At 32.4% G+C, this 23575-nt stretch overlaps 1 protein-coding gene across 2 annotated transcripts; it reads left to right on the forward strand.

Annotated features, from left to right (window-relative positions):
- The first annotated feature begins 9271 nt into the window (after window positions 1-9271).
- LOC118039026 (protein NSP-INTERACTING KINASE 1) lies at window positions 9272-12756 on the forward strand. 2 transcript variants are annotated; one of them, XM_035045590.1, is made up of 11 exons: window positions 9272-9652; window positions 9751-9883; window positions 10023-10094; window positions 10191-10334; window positions 10449-10520; window positions 10610-10669; window positions 10764-10861; window positions 10962-11111; window positions 11206-11547; window positions 11655-12034; window positions 12139-12756. In XM_035045590.1, exons 1-11 carry the CDS (start codon window positions 9541-9543, stop codon window positions 12457-12459), a joined length of 1884 nt encoding a protein of 627 aa, XP_034901481.1. In that variant the 5' UTR covers window positions 9272-9540; the 3' UTR covers window positions 12460-12756. The 2 variants fall into 2 exon arrangements, with proteins under 2 accessions (XP_034901481.1, XP_034901482.1); XM_035045591.2 differs by having other exon boundaries at window positions 10965-11111.
- The last annotated feature ends 10819 nt before the right edge of the window (window positions 12757-23575 follow it).

The raw sequence follows: 23575 nt of genomic DNA on the forward strand, positions 1-23575 counted from the left end.
AAAATTATTAATAAAATCTTAAACTGGGCTAGAGCCCACCCGAGCCCATACATGCCTCCGCCCTTGTTTTAGAGAACAAATCTAGTATCTGACCAGTTGAACTACACCATTTATTACTAGCTTTCATCTTATGCAAATTGTGGATAATACCAAGAAATTTCACAATAGAAAGCCACGAGATGATTTCCACTCTTCTCTTTCGTTCGAAAAGAGCCTGAGTTTTCTCTGAAGATGAGTAGGGAGAGGGAAGGGAGTGCAATTATTGTTTCACAGGCATCACATTGTAAGCACAGTGATGAAAAGAACAGCATGGGACCATGGAACCAAATGATCTCGTGGGCAGGAGGGGCTAGAGGAGGTACTATAAAGCAAGTTTCTGGTCTTGTGGGGGTTCTTTTCAACATGCTAGAACATCATATATTGGTGGTAAAAGAAAAAAAAAAGAAAAAAAAAGATGGGCCCTAATGTTTCTTAATATTTGCTTTCCCTCCACCATGTAATTGATACTGCTTCCATTACTGTCTTTCATCTTATGAACATTTTAATAACTTTCACTTTCAGGTCAACGATCCTCCCTCCTTGTCCCGTTAGAGAGATATAGATATCACTTGAATTGTTTTTCCTGCCCTTCCTTTCGTTTGGCCTACAAGAATTCAAGAAGAATGGCTTCCATTTCTGAACTATGATTACTATCATAATCTTTATATTTAAACACAGAATTTTCTGTTAGTATTTGTGCTATTATTCTATTGATAATTAATTTATCAACGAAATCACCGACAGAAATGCTCTATTAATTAATCTTTTGTCGGTAATTTTTTGTCCGTTGGTAAGTCTGTTTGTAATAAAAAAAATTATTATTACCGATAGATTTACTGATGGAAAAGCGTGCAAAAATAAATAAATTACCCACTTCATTCCATTGGTATTTCCCTAGAAAAAATACCATATGTAATTCCGTTGGTAATTATTTAAAATATTTTAAAAAATCTATTTTACAAAATTTATAAAATTACAGACAAAATAAATCAACTAAAAATTGATCTCATATGAAAAACAAAATCATACAACAATATCCATATAATTATTAAGAACAAAAACAATTAAAAATAAAATAAAATAACAAATATAGTGAAAAAACATGAAAAAAAAAAAGAAAGACAAAAAATTCTTACCTTAATGTGGTTGCAAGTGAAGCTAAGAAGAGAAAAAATAAATAAATTAGTAAAGTACATTAATTAAGAAAAATACATACTTGAGCATGTAGGAGAAGAGAAGGAGTTGAGGAGAGAAGAGAAGAGAAAGAAATGGATATTGATTTTTTTTTTTTACATATGGGAAAGAAGAAGAAGAAGAACAACAACAACAACAATAACAACAGCAACAAATTAAAGGAGCCCCGTTTGTAGTGAAATTAGAGATTCTAGGCTTTTTGTTGGGACGTTTTACTGATGGTTTCATAGACGGATAATTAAATATTAATATTTTTAATTATTTCGTCAATGATTTCCATCTATAACATTTAATTTAAATTTTTAATTTAATCAAAAAATTTTAGAAACCGCCAAATATCACTGACAACTTTTTAATCCATCTGTGATTCCGTCTGTAATATTTAATTTAAAATGTTAATTTAATCAAAATTTTTCAGAAAACTGCCAAATAACACCGATGACTTTTCAATCTATTAGTGATTTTATCTGTAAAAAAATAGTACAATTGGAAAGTGAACAGTTTCAGAGCTCTTTGAAAAATACCGACAGAAATTTTTCGTTGGTGATTCCCTTTAAAATTGACAAGATGAACAGTATTCACAGTTTACCGATGAATTTTACCATCGGTAATTCCGTTAGTATAAATGACACATCATTGTTTTTTTGTTTTGTTTTAATTATTTTTTCCCATTATAATTTTCTTGGTATATATATATTCGTCAGAAATTTACCGATAAAAATATTTTCTTAATATTTATATTTATATTTATCATTTTATGGTAGTGGATCTTAGCCCTACTCTTTTTTTTTCTTTTTCCTTTCACTTCGAATGGCTCTCTGTTCGAATGGGGTGTGCACAGTTAATATTCTTCTTCTTCTTCTTTTCCCAAGTGCTAATTCATTAATGGAACCTGTAGAGGAAGGCGAGGCCTGTAGCTCTCCACTTGGGTCGCACGAATTATGCCTCGGAAAGGAATGACACACATTACAAGAAGTATTATTAAGAAAAAAGTATCGCTAGAACACATTACAAGAAGTGCATAATGTGCAAAAAACATTAAGATGTTTGTAAAACTTTTGATATCGCCAATTAAGCCATAGGTACTTCAAGTGAACTTTCTGATAATCAGCCATTGCATCCCATGATGCAGCATCCATGATCAGCCTTTTTTATGCTTCTTTGATGAGAAATGACCCTCCATTATAGTGGCGCAGGCAGGGAAGACTATCAGACAGAGGGTTGTGAAATATGGGGACAGCAAGATGGGGTCCAAGGATTTCTGAACTTTGGTTTGAATGGTGTGGAATATCTCTCTTTTTGCTGTCTTGGCATTGTCTAGGGCATATACCATGTGAGTGGGTTTGTTCTTGCTATTAATTATCAACAAGGTAGAAGACGATGTGATGAATCTCTCCTCCTCTCAGAGCTGGCTTAAGATTGAGGAAAAATTGATGGTGATAACTTGTATTTTATTAGTTAAGCTTTTTATTCATTTTGAAAAACAAAAAGATAAATATAAAGAAATAATAAAAGATGAAATACATGACTCGGCTAAAAGTTATAAGAATATTTTCATCTATGATTTTTTAACTAGTTATATCTTTTTTTTTTTTTTTAAAGTGGGTTTAGGAAGTAACTAATATTTTTCTAAAATTATAAATGAAACATTATAAAATAAAATAATCACTTCTTGTTTTTTTTTTTATTATTATTATTAATTTGAGTGTCCGAGTTAGATTGTGTCCACCTCGACTAGTCTCATAAAACCCTAAAATTAATGATCATGTAAATTTCTACTTGTCATCATATTAGTAACTACATGCCTCGAATTTGAGACCACATGAGAGTAAACTTCTTGATCTCAAGCTCTGACCACCAAGTCACCTACTAAATTGTTATAACTATCCAGTTTTGACAATTTAGGTGGATGTCCCTACTCAGTTTCTATTTTTGGAGTTGTCTTTTTTTTTTTTTTCCTGAGCATTATAAAATAAATAGAGATTTGGGACAAAATGATAAATGAAACATTTTAAAATATTTAATAAATATTTTTATTTTTATTTTTTATATATATGTCTATAAGTAAGGTTGTGAACAATCTTTATTTTATACTCTTAAGTCTTTTAATTAAATAAGTTAATTTTGGTATCATAAAATATAATTAATAAATATACTTTACTTATTTTTTAAGTTTTTTAATAAAATAAAGACCTTAAATTATTTTCCGAATGGCCCTTGGACTCTGGTCAGCTCTGCCTCTCTCCTCCATTCACGCCTCAACCACTTATGTGAGCATAATTATTTCCTCCTTCTTTGGGCATCTCTTGTGAATTTGTTCATTAAATACAAGACACACCCCACTTTGTTTGACTATGTAGGTCCAAACATACCTGACCATATTTTTGGATTCCCTACATTGATACATAAATTAAATAAGATTTGGGTTACGTCTTTTTAGGGAAATTAGTTCCCCTTGTCTTTATATTTTAGGGATTGTATCCAATTTATTATTGTATGCTTAATTGTATCAAATGTATCATTAAAAGGTTGTCGTGTCTCCAAGGAAAACACATCATGTGACCACGCTTGAATTTTATGTATTAAATATCCCTAAACATCAAGATAAATTTTTTTGGAAGGATCATTTCGGTTATTTTAAAAAAAAAAATTATTAAAAAATATATCAAGATAATATATTTTTTATTTTTTAAAAATTATTTTTAACATCAACATATCAAAATATTTAAAAATAATAAAAATATATTAATTTAAAAAAAATAAAAAAATAAAAAATATTTTTTAAAATATTAAAGATTTGAGATTCTGACGAGGATTCCACTCAGTTTTGACAATTTGTACATGTAAGCAATTAAATTAATTTTTTAATGATAGGTATTTCGGAAATATAAAATATAAATTGATCGTATGCAAGCAGGATACAAAGAGCCATTTAGTCAAATCTGGAATAGGTAAGACCGTACGAGCTCGATTACTATTTCAATTAAACTCAATGGGAACAATACAGCTAAATATAATTATAATTATTTTTACAATATATACAAATAAGATTATGATAATATAATTAAATCGCCAAATAATTGATTATGTATGAATAATTGAATTAGGGGTAATCATTTTCGGTTCAATTCGGTTTTTATACAAAAAAATAATCAAACCAAATTTTTTTTTTAAAAAACCAAAATCGGTTCAAACCGACCGGTTTCTATCGTTTTTTAGGACAAAACTCGGTTCAAACTAGGTTGGCTCGGTTTTTCTGGTTTGGCACGGTTTTTTCGGTTTGGCTCAATTATTTTTTGTTTGGGTTTGGTTTGATTTTTTTGGTTTTATGTTTATAAAACCAAAACCGAACCGAACTGGTCAGTTTTTTCAAATCTTTAATCGGTTTTCTTTTACTATCCGATTTTTTCAAGTAATTTTTTAGTTTTCTTGTTTTAATTAATTTTTCAGGTTTTTTATCATCCCTAAATCGAATGATGAAAATTGTTTCACTCCTATAGCGTGGAGACATACGACAAGCTGAAACGAGATATTAGGAGGCCAAGTTTTTTGAATTTGCAATCCCTTCAGTTTCAATGTGTTTCCGACCCTCCAAAAAACAATTATGAAAAACCTCAATTTAATCTCGAACTAATTACTATTTTATCAATATTATCTCAATGTAATTAATAGTAAACAATGCCATCACTCCGGTCATCAACTGCTATCGGTAGTTAGAAATTTCTTTTAATTTGCAGACGATATATTAGACATAAATTTCAAGACTTTGTTAGTTTTATAAAACTACTTTTAAAACTTTTTCATGATCTCCCGGGAAGGTGGTTAATAGAAAGTGATTTTCGATGAAAGAAAAATACAAACATTTCTAAAAGAATACACTTTCCTTTTCTTTACCCTAAACAATAAAAACATCATAAAATAACTAAATTACACTTAAAATCAAGATTTGTTAAACTACCATCCAAGACCTTTTTTGTATTCTCATCTTGGTTTCGAATGGGAAAGTTATTTCACTATTTTTCTCGGGTTCAATTTCGCACTATACTATTAAGTTTTTTTTTAGTTTTTGAGAGATTAAAAATCAAGGAACTATAACTGACAAATGAGGAAAAACCAAGAATTAAAAAAAGATAAAAAAAAAAAAAAAAAGGAAAAAACAAAACTAGTCATCGGTGTCACCACGAGGATCAAACAACATGATCAAACTCTTTCATTCAAACTTAAATTCAATCTGACCCAAGCCTAATGTAGGGTTGTTCGAGGAGAGAATAAAGATAGAGGAAATAAAGATTAATTATAGATGACCGTCCAGGTTAATACATTTTAATAATGCCCCTTACTCGAGTCATGACTTTTTTCTTTTAACCCGTGCTGACTGTGAAGTTATTTGCTTAATTTCCGTCTCAAAATCAAAACAAGAAAAATATATTATACTGTTTTGTTTTAGAAATTGACCTAAATTTTAATCTATTATTTGGATTGTTTTTTATCTTATCAAATCAACTTGATTATGTTATGTCAATTCCTATACAATCAATTTAAAACTTTAATTGTATAAATAATAAAGTTCGGAGATTTCAAGGTTAATCTGCTAAATCAAGATTAATGATATTAAAAAAGAGTTTTTTATGAAATGTGTTTTTTTTTTAACATTTAAGAAAACAATGTTGCTTAAGATTTTTGGCAATTGGAATCGTTGTTACTAACATTGGATTTCGACCTAGTTTTTTTTTTACATTATTATATTACGACTCATGTTTATTAAAAAATAAACTTGCAAGAATGCTGCCAACATCTTCAATTTGTACCCATAGCAAATTGCGGACAACAATACTAGTAAACTCCTATATATCCAAAACAATTATTTTAGTGTCAAATTATGGTAAATCACATACAATTGATTGATGTAATAGCACCATGGTCTCATATTGTAAATTATGTTGGGGTAAAATTTATAAAATCAAAAGATTGAGACTGAGTTGGTAATAGGATACTACAATAGGGGTTAAATTGAGAGGTCTTTTTACTGTCCCGAAAATCATTTATACAGTCAAATATTAAATCTTGACGAGTTAATGACTCAAGGAGTATGATGTTAGATGATGTACTATGATGGTCATATTTATTTTTGAGTTTTGAAAATATTTTTAAAAATATATCCAATCCTTATACTTGTGATCTCCTCAATACTTTCATGTTTGTAGTTGAGATCCAATTTACTTTGTGTTAAAATTTATTTTATTTTAAATTATTTTAAAATAAAAATTATTTTGCAAAACAACCTTCATCACAGCTAAGAAAAAAACATAAATGTGAATGCAATTAGGTGAGCCCCTCGGGCTCTTTTCAAATCAAATCATAGTATGACATGTGGCATTATAGCAGGTGAAGGTCACGAGCCTTGCCACATGTCAAGATCTTACTAGACTGTAGAGTTCCATGTCACGCAAGTGATGTGGTGGGCCCTACTGCTGTCAGGTCTCCGAAGACAAAAGAAGCAGAAAGGACATACAATGCAGACAAATGAAGGGCTAGCTAAAGTAACACCTTCGATAATTGGAATCAAAATCTAAGGTTATGGTTCCAAGTTGTGAGCATCTCCCCCTTTTTTTTTTCTTTGAAATTTGTCTGTGGGATGCAAGGAAAGAGACAATTGTGCCCAGCTGTCCCTAATCTCTGGACATATTTGTCATTTTATAGCATTAAAGTGCCATGTTCTTTTCTTCTGTTGGGTCAATTCCAGTTTCCTTTTGCTTGTGATATGATAGCCCTTTAGGCTGCTGGGGTCTTCGCCATTCTTATCCCTCCCATGTCCACACTGCCTGGATTATGTTGTTTGGAATCATGTTAGTTCAGTCATAAATGAGCTCAAAATCATTCCTGATTGTTTAACGTTTGATTTTGGCTATGATTAGAGCCTCAGTCCTCTTAACATAAATATTTGTTTTCTTCATCCTCTCTAGTGGTTATTGGTCTAAAACCATTCATATAAAACCAAGCCGGAGTTCAACTTGGAACAAGGCTGGAAGTCGACTTATTCCGAGTCAACAAGAAAAAATTCATGAGATTAATCAAAATTGTATAATTTGATCCAAAATCTTGCATCGGAGAAAGTAAGTTATTGGTTTTTGGCTAAAACACACTTGCAATTTGAGCCAATATATAATTTAAAGCATATCATAGATGCTAGAATCTTTATAGATACTTGCAATTCCAAGTAGGAGTTCAACTCGGAACAAGGCTGGAAGTCAATTTATTTCGAGTCAATTGAAATTAACCTATTAAATCAGTCTAAGTTGATTTATCAAATTAGTATGAGTTTTATAATTTGATCCAAAATCTTGTTTTAGGAGAAAATAAGTTTTTATTTTTTGGCTAAAACACACTTGTAATTTGAGCCCATATGTAATTTAAAGCACATCATAGATGCTAGAATCTTCGTAGACACCTGCAATTCCTTACAATGATAACCAAACGCCATTATACATTGCTTCTTTGGTGAATGGCCTAATTCTTATACATGTGACATTGACGTTTGACTATTTTGATGCTTGTGTCCCTCTCAAATACATCATATATATACCCTTTTCTTACAAGGAACAATTACTCATTAATTAAGGCTTCTTCTAGGGCTGAAGATCAGCTCGTTTATTTAGTATATGGGGATTTAATAATTTATAAGTTCGCATGATTATTGAAACATGCTCGAAATGTGGATTCCAAGATGATCATCGTAAATCTTCAATGGCCCTACAAATTAAAGCCTATCCACACCACATTCCATGCCCCATTTTATAAGCATGCTGAATAATGCACATACTAGCCAATGATAACCTTTCTTCTATTTGTTATTATTTTTTTAAAAACTTACTCATACCCAATTATACCGTTATGGATAAAAGGAAATTAATGATTTTATCACTAGAAAGCATGGTTATAAGCATTGTCGAGGGTTTACCTTCGCACAAGTTGTTATTCCAGGTTGAATGAGTTAATCTGGGTTAAATATTAAAATTTTTGTAATCTCTAAAATAATAATATTTTTTTAAAAATTTAAACTTTTTATAGATATGATCCGAGTTAGATCCAGATTATCAAGCCACTGGCCATTCACCCATAGTATTGGCCGACTCTTTAAACAAAGGATAGAAAGACAACAGTGGGATGTCAGCTTTAGCTTTTTAAAGTTTCTCTTTTTTGAGAAGATTTTGGTTTGGAATGACTGTCTCTGCAGAAGGAAAAAGAAGACTCTCTGCGTGTGATTGTTAGATGATACAAAAGAAATCCTCTTAACATTTTACAGCACAGAAGTGACTGGACATACAAAATACTTGACAAGAATCGACATGAACGTATGGCAAGTAATCTGAAAATGTTTAGTGCCAACACAGAAGATACTAATGGGTTCATGGTCCTAACATGGTGGGTGACCAAATCCACCACCACCATCGATTTTCTACCTCGAGATTCTCACATTCTCACAAAATGTTAAAGTTTAAAGTCGTTAAAAATGGGTTTTAGGTCTCTTACTGTATGGCCAAACCTAGAGAATGTAGGATTCCTCCATGCCGCAAGCAATACAATTTGATCACACAACCTTTACCCTCTTTCTCTTTCTGCCCCCTTTTTTTGTTGTTGTTGAAAACCATGCATAACCTAGTTAGGTACACAGACATGACAATACTCCTCCTGTTGGTGTATTTGTTTTTGGTACAAAGTACAACAACATTTGCATAACCCATCTCTAAGTAATAAGATGACTGATGACTCACTAACCCAGAAAGAATTTTGGTTCACTATGCCTACTAACATTAAAAAATGTTTGAGGTTTTGTAATAATTATAATTCCACTCATGCGTTGTTCCCTTTTAATTTGCTTGTTACAATTGTGGTCAGGAATATAAAATTCAATAGTATATATGCTTTTCAGGCCGATGCATGATTATCTCAGAAATGGGAATTTCCATTTCTCTCCTTCCCTTAAGAATATTGCCACGTTTGGTGCGTTTAATATATATATATATATATATATATTGATTTCCTTAACCTTTACTGACTCAATGACAAGCATGCTAATGCTAGTTCCCTTTATACTACCAAAAAACTGGTTCTTTTCTTGGTTCTGACACAAGCAAGATTTTGGTGAATGGATTTCTGGCTTGTAAAGCAGGGAGTGGGTTCTAATCTAAGGATTACCTTGAGCAAAAGTAATCCGATTTGAAAGTTGCTTTTACTAGTAGCTAAAACAGTTGCTATTAGCTGAAAAATTTAGCATTTCTTTTTTGCTTTGTGGTTCTTGCGCGCTTCATGACTTCAATGGCAATGAGGATAAGAGAAGTTGGTCTCCATTTTATGGTTTTCTTGTGGTTTTCGACCACTGCAAATGGATTGTTGTCTCCTAAAGGAATAAATTATGAAGGTAACTTCAAGATTCTTTCTTTTTTTCTTCAGCTTCAAATATGAAGAAAAATGGAAGGTTTTTTTTTATTTATTTTGACGATGGTGTCTATATTTCAGTTCAAGCTTTAATAGGAATAAAAGCTTCTTTACATGATCCTCATGGGGTTCTTGATAATTGGGATGGAGATGCTGTTGATCCATGTAGCTGGACCATGGTAACTTGCTCTCCTGAGAGTCTTGTCATTGGCCTGTAAGTCCTCTACAATCTTGTATTTTCATTGTACAAAAATTTCAAGACATAACATGAATGTCAAGAAACCAATATGAATTAGCTGTAAGGAAACAAGAAACGATCATTTATTGAGGTTGCTGAAATTGTCTTGTTGCAGGGGAACTCCTAGCCAGAATTTATCTGGAACTCTTTCTCCAACTATTGGCAACTTGACAAATCTTCAGACTGTGTGAGTAATCAGAAACAAATGGACATTTCTAAAGTTTGAAGAGTGTTCCTTATATGTCACTGGTCTTAACTTTTGGGATGTTATATGTATTTTCAGGCTCCTGCAAAGCAATAATATTACAGGACCAATTCCTGCAGAAATAGAACGGCTCTCAAAGCTTCACACACTTGATCTTTCTGATAATTTCTTTACTGGGAAAATTCCTTCCTCTTTAGGCCATCTGAGGAGTCTAGAATACCTGTGAGTTTGAAATTTTGCAATCACAATATCAAGCTCAAGTATTTTGTTGTTGCATCTTGAAGAATCCCTGTCCTTTGGATCTAATTTTAATTTGGGTTGTTTGAACTGGATTAGGAGGCTAAATAATAACAGTCTCTCTGGAGAATTCCCATTGTCATTGGCTAACATGACCCAGCTTGTGTTACTGTATGTATCTTGACCCTATTCTTGTAAACCAGAGATTTAAAACCTGATTAAAATGTGTTCTCAAAGGTGTTTTTGTCTGTGGATTTCAGTGACTTGTCATTCAATAACCTGAGTGGCCCTGTACCAAGATTTCCTTCCAAAACATTCAGGTAAATCTCTCCCCTCTTCCTCTCGCTTTCTCAGAATAGTGAATTTGAAGGCCAACTTTGATTGTATCTTCTGTTGCATTTCTTTTTCTCGCAGCATTGCTGGAAACCCTCTAATCTGCCCAACAGGTTCAGAACCAGAATGCTTTGGGACAACACTAATGCCAATGTCCATGAACTTGAATAGCACACAAAGTAAGGAACTGGAACTTTCTATCCTGATTCAGTGATGCTCGATTCATAATTTGCTACTTGCTTAGGATTGATCCTGATAGTAATCTCATCACATCTTAAGCAGCTCTACCTTCAGACAAACCAAAGAGTCACAAAATAGCTGTTGCATTTGGCTCAAGCGTTGGTTCTGCCTCACTTATCATTCTTGGAATTGGATTATTTTTGTGGTGGAGGCAAAGGCACAATCAACCGACGTTTTTCGATGTTAAAGGTGTGTACCAAATATAACCCTTCAATTTCACAAATTACTTGCTATGGTAATTAGTCCTTATAGTAATCAATGATGCAACTCCGTGGCTCACCAGATCGCCAGCATGAGGAAGTTTCTCTTGGAAACTTGAGGAGGTTCCAGTTTAGAGAACTTCAGATTTCGACAAACAACTTTAGCAATAAGAACATACTTGGAAAGGGAGGTTTTGGGATTGTGTACAAAGGGATTCTTCATGATGGGACTGTTGTAGCTGTCAAGAGGCTTAAAGATGGCAATGCCATTGGAGGAGAGATTCAATTCCAAACAGAAGTTGAGATGATCAGCTTAGCAGTGCACCGGAACCTCCTTAGGCTCTATGGATTTTGTATGACACCAACAGAAAGACTTCTAGTTTATCCATACATGTCAAATGGCAGCGTAGCTTTGCGTCTCAAAGGTAGCATAATTTGATTTCTGTTGCTAAGATTGTCAATACCACTAACCTAAATTGATAAAATGAGTATTTTGAGTAGCTAAACTGATGATCCTTATTAATTGCGGCAGGCAAACCAGTCTTGGATTGGGGCACCAGGAAGAGAATTGCTCTAGGAGCTGCGAGGGGACTATTGTACCTCCATGAGCAGTGTGATCCAAAGATAATCCACAGGGATGTTAAGGCTGCAAATATATTGCTTGATGATTATTGTGAGGCTGTAGTAGGTGATTTTGGGTTGGCAAAGCTTTTAGATCACCAAGATTCACATGTCACGACTGCTGTCAGAGGCACCGTTGGGCATATAGCACCTGAATATCTTTCAACTGGTCAATCCTCTGAGAAAACTGATGTTTTTGGATTCGGAATTCTGCTTCTTGAATTAATCACAGGCCAAAGAGCAATAGAATTTGGCAAGGCAGCGAACCAGAAAGGAGCCATGCTAGACTGGGTGAGTACAATCTACTTATAATCATGGTGCCTCTGGGTGCTTTAGAAACCTTTGTTCTACCGTCTGGAATTCAGTTCTCTGACAATTGTTGATTATGATTGCAGGTAAAGAAAATTCATCAGGAGAAAAAGCTTGAAATGCTTGTAGACAAGGATATAAAGGGAAATTATGATAGAATTGAGCTTGAAGAGATGGTACAAGTTGCCCTCTTGAGCACCCAATACCTTCCTAGCCATAGACCCAAAATGTCTGAAGTAGTTAGAATGCTTGAAGGAGATGGTCTTGCAGAGAGATGGGAAGCTTCTCAGAGAGCAGAAGCAACTAAGTCCAAACCCCACGAGCTCTCCTCGTCAGATCGATATTCTGATCTCACTGATGACTCTTCATTACTAGTCCAGGCAATGGAGCTCTCTGGTCCGAGGTGAAATCCTTACAATTTTTTTTTTAAGATATATATTTCCCTTTCTTTTCTTTTTCTATTTTGAAGAGACTTAGAATAATGAAAGATCAAGTTATAGGAGAAGCTGTTTTGTGATAGTATTTTCATGATTGAGGGTTCTTTTGTTGTATTATAGTAGTATAATCGAAGCTCCAAAGGGCTTGATGTTTTCATCAAATTGTACAGATCCTGTATTGAGAAACTGACACTACCGAAAAATCCATGTATTTGTATCGCCACCGAGTGACAATTCTATGAGGATCCAATTTAGTTTGCGAGTTAATTTTGTTCATCATATATATAAATGAAATGGATGTAGAACAGTGTTATCAAAAGGTAATTTAAATGTTTCTAAAGAAGCCTTTAATGAGGCAAGGCTCCCTCCCTTTCCTACAAGATCAACATTACTTTCTGCATCGCCGCCAACAATGTCTGCTTCACTCTCTGTTTCTGAATCATAAGACACATCCACTTCCTCATTAAAATCTTGCAATCTTCATCATTAGAGTCAAAACTGTCAGTTTGCTGGTTACTGTAATTGCCCTGAACCTCACATGCCTCATTATTTCAAACATTGTGGTGACCTCTTCCCAACGTTCTGTTTGCCATTACGAGGGATCAACCTCCTTGAAGCTTACGTAACTTCTGGCACAAGAACTCTACTTCTCTCTGCCCTATGACAAAGGACAAGGATGCCTCCTGTTGCTGTTCGGTTATTTTAAATTGTCTGGCACTCACTTCGATGACAGGAGGACGAGTTTTTGCATCTTGAGAAAGCAATTCAGTATGTGAGGAATCGGAAGGCAGCTCGGCTTAATTCATGCTGATACATGATAGAAGAATTATTAAGAAGATCAAATTTCCAGGAACAAATACCAGAAACATAATTCTGCAGAAAAGAAGAAGTAGAGCCCAAGAGTTCCATTCAGGAACTAAGCTAGCAGTTCTTCTCTAAAAATCCATCCCTGCCTTCTTTTTTTATATTCTCTCATATGCTTCTTTTGGTCAGAATCTGTAGAGCCCAACTATACATTTCAACGATAGATTCAGACAACTGAACAAGACATTGACATGAAAACATCCTAGAAGCCCAAACATATAATATAAAAAACTCTTAATTCTTGACGGCAACCTAGTAAAGGAACTGGGAACATAATGTCATAACTAAAAAACCTTAAGAATTTGATGGAAAAAAAATGTTGGGCATACTAAGGCCCCTTTTTTTGATGCCTGGGTTAAACATAGGCTTTTCACAAAATTACTACACAGGAGATAATATAAATCCTAAGAAGTTGAGAAAAAAAAAAAAAAAAGTATTTTCTAGTTATAAAACACACAAGTATTTGAAATATGGGAAGAATAAAACTATACTAACTTCAAGAATCTACTAAAATCATAGTGTGCAAGCTTGCGCAAAGGCTTAATAGATTATCCGAGAAGCAACCCATTTTTGTTTTTTAACTGGGATACTAAAATCATATACTACTATCATTGATTCTACAAAACAAAAAGAAGATGGCATACTGTAGTCTTTGTCGGTTGTCCAAGAATGTCCTTGTGTGACAAGCAGTAGCATACATGTATAATTATACAATGGGCCCACACCAAGCCATGGACGGATCGATCATTTTTCACCCGAAGCAATGTTTAAAGCATAGTTATTAAACCCGGCCAAGGGGCCGGGTCTCGGGTTTCATGGGTTAACCTGGGTCAACTCGGGTCAACCCGGATTAACACGGGAAAATTAAAAAAAAAATAAATTTTTAATATTTCATATGAAAAAATCCATGTAAATATAGATTATACATATTATAAATAATAAAGTTTAAAATAATATTTTAAAAAGTTTTTTTTATCCCATATTAAAAAGATATTATGTTAAGTTTTTAAGTTGAAATATTTAAATTAAAAATTTTTTTTTATTCCACATTGAAAAAACATAATTTTTTCCTTGGGAACATAGAGTATATATACTAATGGGTTTCAAATCTCACATTGAAAAAACATAATTTTTTTCATGGGAACATAGAGTATATATATGAAAGGGCTTCAAATCCCACATTGAAAAGATATTATGTTATCCCTTTAAGTTGAAGTATTTAAACTAAAAGGTTTTTTTATCTCACATTGAAAAAACATGATTTTTTTTCTTAGGAACATAGAGTATATATACTAATGGTTTCAAATCCACATTGAAAAAATATAATTTTTTTCATGTGAACATAGAGTATATATATGAAAGGGCTTCAAATCCCACATTGAAAAGATACTATGTTATCCCTTTAAGTTGGAGTATTTAAACCAAAAGGTTTTTTATCCCACATTGAAAAAACATGATTTTTTTCTTAGGAACATAGAGTATATATACTAATGGGTTTCAAATCCCACATTGAAAAAATATAATTTTTTTCATGTGAACATAGAGTATATATATGAAAGGGCTTCAAACCCCACATTGAAAAGATACTATGTTATCATTTTAAGCTGAACTATTTAAACCAAAATTTTTTTTATCCCACATTTAAAAAAAAAAAAAAAAAAATCGGGTCTCATCCGGGTTTGCCAGGGTCCCGGGTCGCCCGGGTTTGGCCGGGCTATTGCCACAGCCGGTCTTTTATTAAACTCGGACCGGTCCAGCCACCGGGTCCCGGGTTAACTCGCCGGGCCGGTCCGGGTTTAATAATACTGGTTAAAAGAACTAATTTTAACCTTCTTGATATTAACAAACACATATCCGATATAAAGATCGATAAGAGACAATCACGTAGGAAAGCAATGTCTTTATGCATTCATTCTCGTAATTTATTTTTATTTTTTGCAATAAAGAAACATTGCAGCCATGTTGAAAAATATGGGATTTAGTATATAAGTTTTAGACCTGGCCTGGTCCAAGGCTCGGGTTCCGGATTTTGACCAGCTCACCGGGTCGTCTGAGTCAATTCTTTAAAAAAAATCAAAATGATATCATTTTAGTAAAAAATTAAAAAATCAGCGGGTTGTAACTAAGTTATTGAACCTGTCACTATTTAATTGTTTTTCCATTAAATTCAAGTTTCATGATAGCTTTTTTTTAGTCTTATAAAAAATGCAATGACAATCTGTGTGTGTAAACCACAAATTGAAGCATCCTTGCAAGTGCTAAAAGTTGAGTTTTCATTCCAATACCTAACTCTTATCATGTGGTGTTCGATTTCAGTATTTACATTATTTTCCAAATGTTTACCTGACGCATCAACCAATTACCAAGAACTAAATTCCTCTTTTCTTTTTTTTTTTCTTTTTTTGAGAAGCCTCAATTTAACCCCCAAGATTATAATCTACATCTCATGAATTAAACTCCTCTTTTTTCTTTTTAGTCTCAATTGATCTCCAGAGTTTTCAAAAATTCACAACCATGTTTTTCATCCAAATTGTGCACAAATTTGTAACAAATCACTTTTAACTCTCTCTAAAACGGTATAATTTCTCATGCATAAATGTAGATTTTGGATACAATATACTACGAAATGTCAACAAAAGTACCCAATTGAAAGAAAAAAAAACTAAACATATTTGGGAGTTAAATTGAGACAAAAAGTAAACATGTTTTACTTTGGATGATATTTCAGTATAAAAAAGGTGATAGATCTCATAAATTCCATGCTTAGCTAACAATTACAAGGAATAAATCAGGAGATCATCTCCTAAATTTCTACTCCCGTTTACCACTAGGTTTCAAGGCATCCATCATTAGTATTGGATTGGTCTTGGTGCCTATCGGCAATAAATGATAAAAACATGACCATGGATGAATTTATTGGTGGCATACATAAAAAAAAATCCTTAGTGATTAGGTCTATTACTAGTCTCATGCAAGATAAAAATACCTCCAAATAAAGCATTGCTCTTTCAAGCTTCATGATTTAGAGAAATATTATTATGAAATGTCCAATAAATACTATGTAATAAGCGAAATTAATGATGACAACCTTGAATAACCCCTTTTGAATTCTATCTTAGAGCCTCTTAGCAAAGAAACATAGAAATATTTGCTCTCATCTTCCAAAACCTATTCAAAACCTATTCTCATCAAAGTCTTTCTTGGATACTCGGTTACTTATATACTTTTTGGCTCTCATCTTCCAACCAATTATCTTCTCATAAGGTTCGATATAATCCAATAATTCAATAAAGTACATTGAGGTGCTTCTGGTCTTCTTTATAAAAATCATACTCTACATGAATTCCTAATTTATTCTCAATAGAAACATTTAAAGCCTTCACCTCGTAGATTATCAAAACTTCTTGTGTAAATTCTCACTCAAAATTTCTTTAAAATTCTTCATTACCTTGCCATAAAAAAGGAATGAAAACATCAATCAAACAAAAGCTACTCATAGGAGAATAACTCCAGATCATAAGAATATTGCTCCTCAGGAACTAGCTAGTAGAACTAAAAAAAACACAATATCATTGAAGACCCAAATTCCTAGTGGGTATTTTAAGCTTTCTATATCAATAATCGAGCAAAACAAGTGAGAGGAAAACCAAGATTTATTACTGACTAACTATATATATAAATTTTTTTTATTTCATTCCTTATATTTTCCAACACAAAAACATATTGTCCTCTTTGCTTACAAAGGAATCCTTGTAGCAGTCCACTATTCATACCAATGCACTTCAACAACTTGAAGAACTAGCTCAATAACTTCCACCCTTATAGGTCATTTCTAATGCAAAAAGAATCCTACAAATGGATGCTAGCAATCATTTTTAGGATGCAGTCTAATAAAGAAAAAGAATGGTTAGTATAGAATCTATGGTTACAAGAGTGTAGCTTTCAAGAACTCTAACTTTCACTATCATTTCACTTTCAAAGAAATGCTAGCAGTCAAACGAAGAATTGAAGAGTTTGAATCCCACATTTAGCATGACACCACTTTCATATTGAAATGGACATGTCCAGTTTCCTAAAAATATTGAAAACCAAGCAAAAGTTCCTCCCGCAATCATAATTGCTCTAATATAAATAGTGGTTTGACATGCACTAGTTTGAAATTAAACATGTCAAAGAAATATATAAATTTCTTCCTGACCTATTATCTAAAACTCCCATAAATCCTAACATAAAATCTATCATTTTTCTCATGTTTTATTTTCATTCATCCAGTCAATCCTCTCTCATGTTGAAAAAAATCCTCATTCTTGATAAGTATTTAATGGATCGCTTTTTGTTACTCTTCAACAAATCCATTCTATTCTCCTTTGTAAATATGGCCTCAGTAGTCGTAATTTTTAGCCTCCGATCATATACTTCACTTATCCTTTTCTTACTTTATTCTCTCTGCAAAATCACTTCTTATTTACATAACCTGAATTGTTATTTTGGATTTACCTAAAACATATATACAAGATTGGTTGTATATTTTCTAAGTAAAATCTTTTAGCTTTTCTCTTTCAATGTCATCTAGTTCATTTTAGACTTGATGACCCTCTTGTTCTAAAAAAAATGGTTCAAAACATTTGACTCCATTAAGAATCAACAACAAGCTATCTCTCAAATAGACAATTAGAAGACTAACATATTCGATCATAGATGTCATAATTATAATTGTGTTCAAAACCTCATATGACATATATGCAATGGCATCATTTAGTTTATCACATGGCTTTACTCAACCGGCTAAATGCCACCTGATGTGGATACATCCCAAGATATGTTAAAATCTTATTTGAATAGTTTCCAACATGACCCAACAAGAACTTGTCTTGGAGAATCAAAGTTATACTCAATGATCACCATTACCCTGCATCTATAAAAAAACATGAATGAGTAGTGTAAAAGTACAACAAAGTTGATTAATTCTTTGAAGAGTTTGCAAGTCTAATCAATAACTTATTATGGGAATCACTCAAGCACATAAAAGATAACAAAAAAAAATACTAATTTTATTATTAAAAACAATCTCTTTTAAAATAGTCTAACCTCTAAAAGTCTTCTACAAAAGAGTATTTATACTAAAAAAAATCATAAGTCTAATAAGGATATCCTTAATATATAAGGATAAACCTTATAAATAATAATAATAATAATAATAATAATCCAATGAACTCAAATTTAAATAAATGCCCTAATATCTCTAAAAAGCCTAATAATAACTAAAATATAAATAAAACAATAGTCTAACTAATTTAAATAAGACTAATGTATTTAATTTTTTGTAATATGCTGGTAGATCGAAGCCCAACTTAAAACACATGGTTTTCTCTTGTCTTAATAAATTAAAAGACATGTCATATATTACAAGGAAATTTATGGATATCTACTTTTCAATGCAACTAGAATTGTATTAAAATTCATTTTGTATATGTAGGTATGACCAAAACAATAGTCAAAGGTTAAAATTGACAAATTTGAATCCTTTTATTTTAATTTTTTTGTCATGTCTGAATGCCTATTAATAAACACTTCTTGAACATGAATTAAATTAATCAATGCTTGTTCTTCATTATTTAATATCTTATTGAAGTCCACCTTGACCCATGTGTCTTGAAAAGGTCAATTAAAAGCTTTCTTTAACATCTTAGTCCTAAATCTTATCATTAGACCAATTAGAATTTTTAATGGATCTTTTGGTGTTACTTGGATCACATCACTACTACTTTGGATCAACATTTCTTTATTCCAAGTACTTAACATGATTTTCTCAATACAATATTTATTGTGGAATATAAGAATCACTTAATTATCTTTTTAATCTCTATGATCAAGATAATTCACTTTCAAAAGATAATGTTAATGTTGATGACTAGACTTCTCCTTTAACCTAGCTAGCAAAAGCATAAGATTTGATGATCATGTTTTATATATTTTTTAATGATATTGTAAAATCTTTTGTTTTTCACTACTTTTGTAATTATTTAATGTTAAAGTAGTCAAGTCATTTCTACATTTTACTTTTATGTTATCTAGTGTGTATTTATTTTAGTTTACTTTTATAAGAGATGCTTGTACATCCTTGTCAGCCATGTTTGTAAAAATCCTTTTATAAATATATGTTGAAGCTCTCATTTGAGGGTATTTAGAGGATTTGTATTTATTACTCCTGTAATAACCCAATTTTTTATCATTTTTATTTTTTTTTTATTATTTTATTTACTGAAAAGGATAAAAATGATGATGAAAAAAAGTAAAATAAAATAAATGAAGAATGAATTAAAATTTGGGTTAAAGGCAACATGGTTGGAAGTTTTGTGGTTTAATCAAACTTTGGAATTAATCCAATCAAGGGCTTAATGGAAGAATTGATAAGTTTTGAGACTTAATTGAGCTTGGAATTAATTTAATTAATCCAATTACGGGTTTAATTGGAGAATTGATAAGTTTTGAGACTTAATTAAGCTTGAAAATTAATTTAATTAATCCAATCAAGGGTTTAATTGGAGAATTGATAAGTTTTTGGACTTAACTGGCTTGGAATTAATTTAATTAATGAAACCCGGAGACTTAATTGAACAAATATCAAAGTTTGGGGTTTAATTGGAGTCTAAATTGCAAACATTAAAATCCAAGGACCAGCTTGAAAATGGCGCGGAAATGCAAGGATCCAATTACGTTTTAACCAAGGGCTTGATTACAAAATTATAAGAATCCCGAGGACCAAATTGAAAGCAGCCTTTAGACATAGAAAACGGGGTCGTTTTGCAGCGACTATTCCCCGTCTTCTTCCTCTGCAACGGCTCTGCCATTAAAGGCAGAGACGTTTCATCCGTTGGTAGCAACGTTTACTCATTGAAGGCGACTAGTTACAGGGCATTGAGGAGGCGACCGTTACCACCGGTTCTGGCCTTATAAAAGGAGAGGGAATCACAGAACCGCAGGGGAGAAAAAAAGGAAGAAAATTGGGGCAAAGCTGGGGAATTGGACTGAAAAGAGACCCAAGTGGGGAAGGAGCAGAACCGAAAGAGAGGGAGAGGCTAAACCCAGACACAAAAAAAAAAAACCAGTGAAACGGAGAGAGACCACGAGCAGCGGAGGAAGAAAGCAGCTAGCCCACCAGTCCTCCATCATGTATCCGTTTCTCTACTTCTACAGAGGAAGTAACACCGGGAAAACAACAAGACGCAAGAACAGAAACTATACAGAGGGGAGCAAGTTTTCTGCCCCTATTTCTTCTCACAGAAACAGAGGCATTCGTGCCTCACGATTGTGAGGCACGAACGCGTGAAGAAAGGCCATTTTCTGACCACAGCAGAGGAATCACAGAACCGAAAGGGGCAGAACGGAGGATAGAAAGAAGAAAATAGAGAGCACGAGAAAGCCAGAGAAAAAGCACAGGAAACAGAGCATGCACAACGTAAAAAAGGGAGGAGAGAACAGAAGGACAAAGAAGACAGGGGAAGAGGATAAAGACCGAGAGAGGGAGCATACAAAAAGGAATACAAGAGGGAAATAAAACGTGAGAGACAAGCACATGGAGCAAGAGAAAATTTGAAAGCAGGAGCGTCTCCCTCAGCATTCTCGCGCGAATTATCTGCAAAAGAACCAGGTAAGTCTTTTGCTTTGTTCTCCCTGCTTTTCGTTTATTAATTATCGCCTTCTGTTTTTAAAATTAGCTGCTCATGCACAAGTGATTTGGTTCACACGTGCTTCATGTGGCCCAGCCGGGTCATTGGCTTGGGCCAGTGACCAGGCTGGGCCGGCTGGGTCGAGCCCAATCCAGTCCTCATGGGCTGAAGCCCAAAAAAATTAAAATAGAAAAAATAAAAAAATTTGTATGCATGAATAAAAATAATGTAAATTTATTGGTTTATTCACTGACACCAGAGTCAGGAATAAAAATACCGGTTTAAATTTATATTATTTTTATTCGTTGTATTTTATTTTATTTAGCTAGAAAAATAAAAAAAATATGTGCATGCAAAAAAAATGAATTTTTATTTATTTATTTATTCACGAATGCTAGAGTAGGGAATAAAAAAAAATATTGATCTAATTTAATTTTCGTAGCTACGAATTTTTACTAACGCCAGAGTTGGAATTATTCGAGCTTGAATATTCACTGGCGCCAGAGTCAGGAATATTATAAACAAATCGTCATAGCATACACTAATAAATATTTAGCAATTTAAGACAAAAACCAGCAATGCAGTCTGCCTTAGGCAGAACGTTTAAGAGGTGATAATATCTTCCCTTTTACGTAACCAATCCCGAGCCATAGAATCTCTGTTGACCAGTTAGGGTTCCTAGTGACCATAATACTAGGTGGCGACTCCTCAAACAAGACATTTCCCCTTAAAAGAACCGGATGCTAGAGAATAATTTTTAAGGTCGCCGCGATGTCGGGTGCGACAACTCCCTCTCCCTTTTATCTTATTTCTATTATCTGATCTCTCTCATCCTATTTATATTATATTTATCACTCCCTCTCTTTCCCTCTCCCCCTCCTTTCTATTTAAAAGAGTCAATTTGTCAATATGACATTTTAAATAGTGTAATTTAGCTTCTTCTTTTTCAATTTGTCAATATGGCATTTTTAATGATATTATAAATTTTTCAATTTATCACTCCCTCTCTCTCCCTCTCATCCTATTCCGTACTTCAATGGAAAATGGCATCTTGACAAAGGCATTTTGTATTTTACATAGAATGAGAAAATAGAGATAAAAAGTTTAAAGAGAAAAAAACAATTAAAATTTCCCCTTCATTTTATGGCTTTGCTAAAAACACATATAGTAATGGATCTTCATTGATTTTAACATCCCATATAGCTATCCCCTTGAAGACTCCAAATCAATAAATAAAGAGCCATTTTAATAGTTTTTGTTTCCTCTCCATATAACTCTTCTATTAGAGATGACCTGAGTCTATATGTCTTAAATCTAAAAAGTTTTTATTTGAGGAAGTATGTTAAAAAATAATAAAAATTAAAAACAAAAACTATTTGGACTTAAACTCAATGTATTTTGCACTACAATAGTGAAATGATGTTTTTGTTCTTCCAAAAAAACAACAATTTCCTTTCTGTTATGACTGTTCGGGTTTTTTCACATGTCACAATCATCATTAGAGAGTTTTTTAGGGGTATAATTGCAATTTCCATCTGTTTATACATAGTAAAATGATTACACTCGGAACAAAAAAAAAACCAACAAAAAAGGTATAAATGTCTTTTCATTTAATCATGTACAGTAAATAAACAAGTATGTCATTGGAATCAATAAATAAATAAATTGTAGATTTCAGGGCCTTTTTGTCTTTTCTTTCAAGTCTTTTTTTTATATATAATTATCGGGGTACCAATACGTGGGAGGCACTTGGCACTTTGCGCGGTGTTTGTGACGTCTTCTTGTAAAAGAGAAGTTTTTTTTTACAATGTCATTGGATATGTCACCATGTCTTTTTTTTCTACCAGTGCAGCGCATGTCAGTGATAGTGGAGTGGTTTGTTACCGATCAACCTTTGTTTCTTCTTTTTTTCTCTTTCATACCCAAAAAATACAGGTTGATCCTATTTGTTCTTGATATTTCAACTTCAATTCTTATTCTCTTGATTTTTAATTTTTTTTTCCCTTGGTGCTTTTGTTAAAGGTTTATTTGTTTTTAATTTAATCCTTCAAATCTAGTTTGTCATATATATTTCTTTTCCAATTTGGTCATTCTTCTTTTAATTTCTAATTTTTTTTTCTTCGCCATTTTGTAAAAGTTTTGATGGTTTTTTGTTCATAATTCAATCCCAGTTTATTGTATATTATTTTTTTTCTATTTTGGTCCTTATTCTTTTGATTTTGATTTTTTCCTTTTGTTAGTTTTTTTTTTCTTTTCAATTTTAACCCTCCATTAAGAAAACAATTATTGCTCTTTAATTTATTTTTTATTTTAATTTTTATCTTTATTTTTTTAATTGCTATTTTTATTTTTAGATTTTTTAGTTTAATTGATTTTTTTTTCCTAGTTTCATCCTTTAATTTACTAGGGATTTAGCTTCATAGTTTTTTCATGTGTGGTTCTTCTGATTTAATGACTCAAGTAACATTCTTGAATAGTTAATATCAGTCAACATCCTCTTTTTTGTGTATTTTATTTTATGATTTCATTGTTCAACATCAATTTTTTTTAAA

Source organism: Populus alba, chromosome 4, assembly GCF_005239225.2.
Source record: "Populus alba chromosome 4, ASM523922v2, whole genome shotgun sequence".
Lineage (NCBI taxonomy): Eukaryota > Viridiplantae > Streptophyta > Magnoliopsida > Malpighiales > Salicaceae > Populus > Populus alba.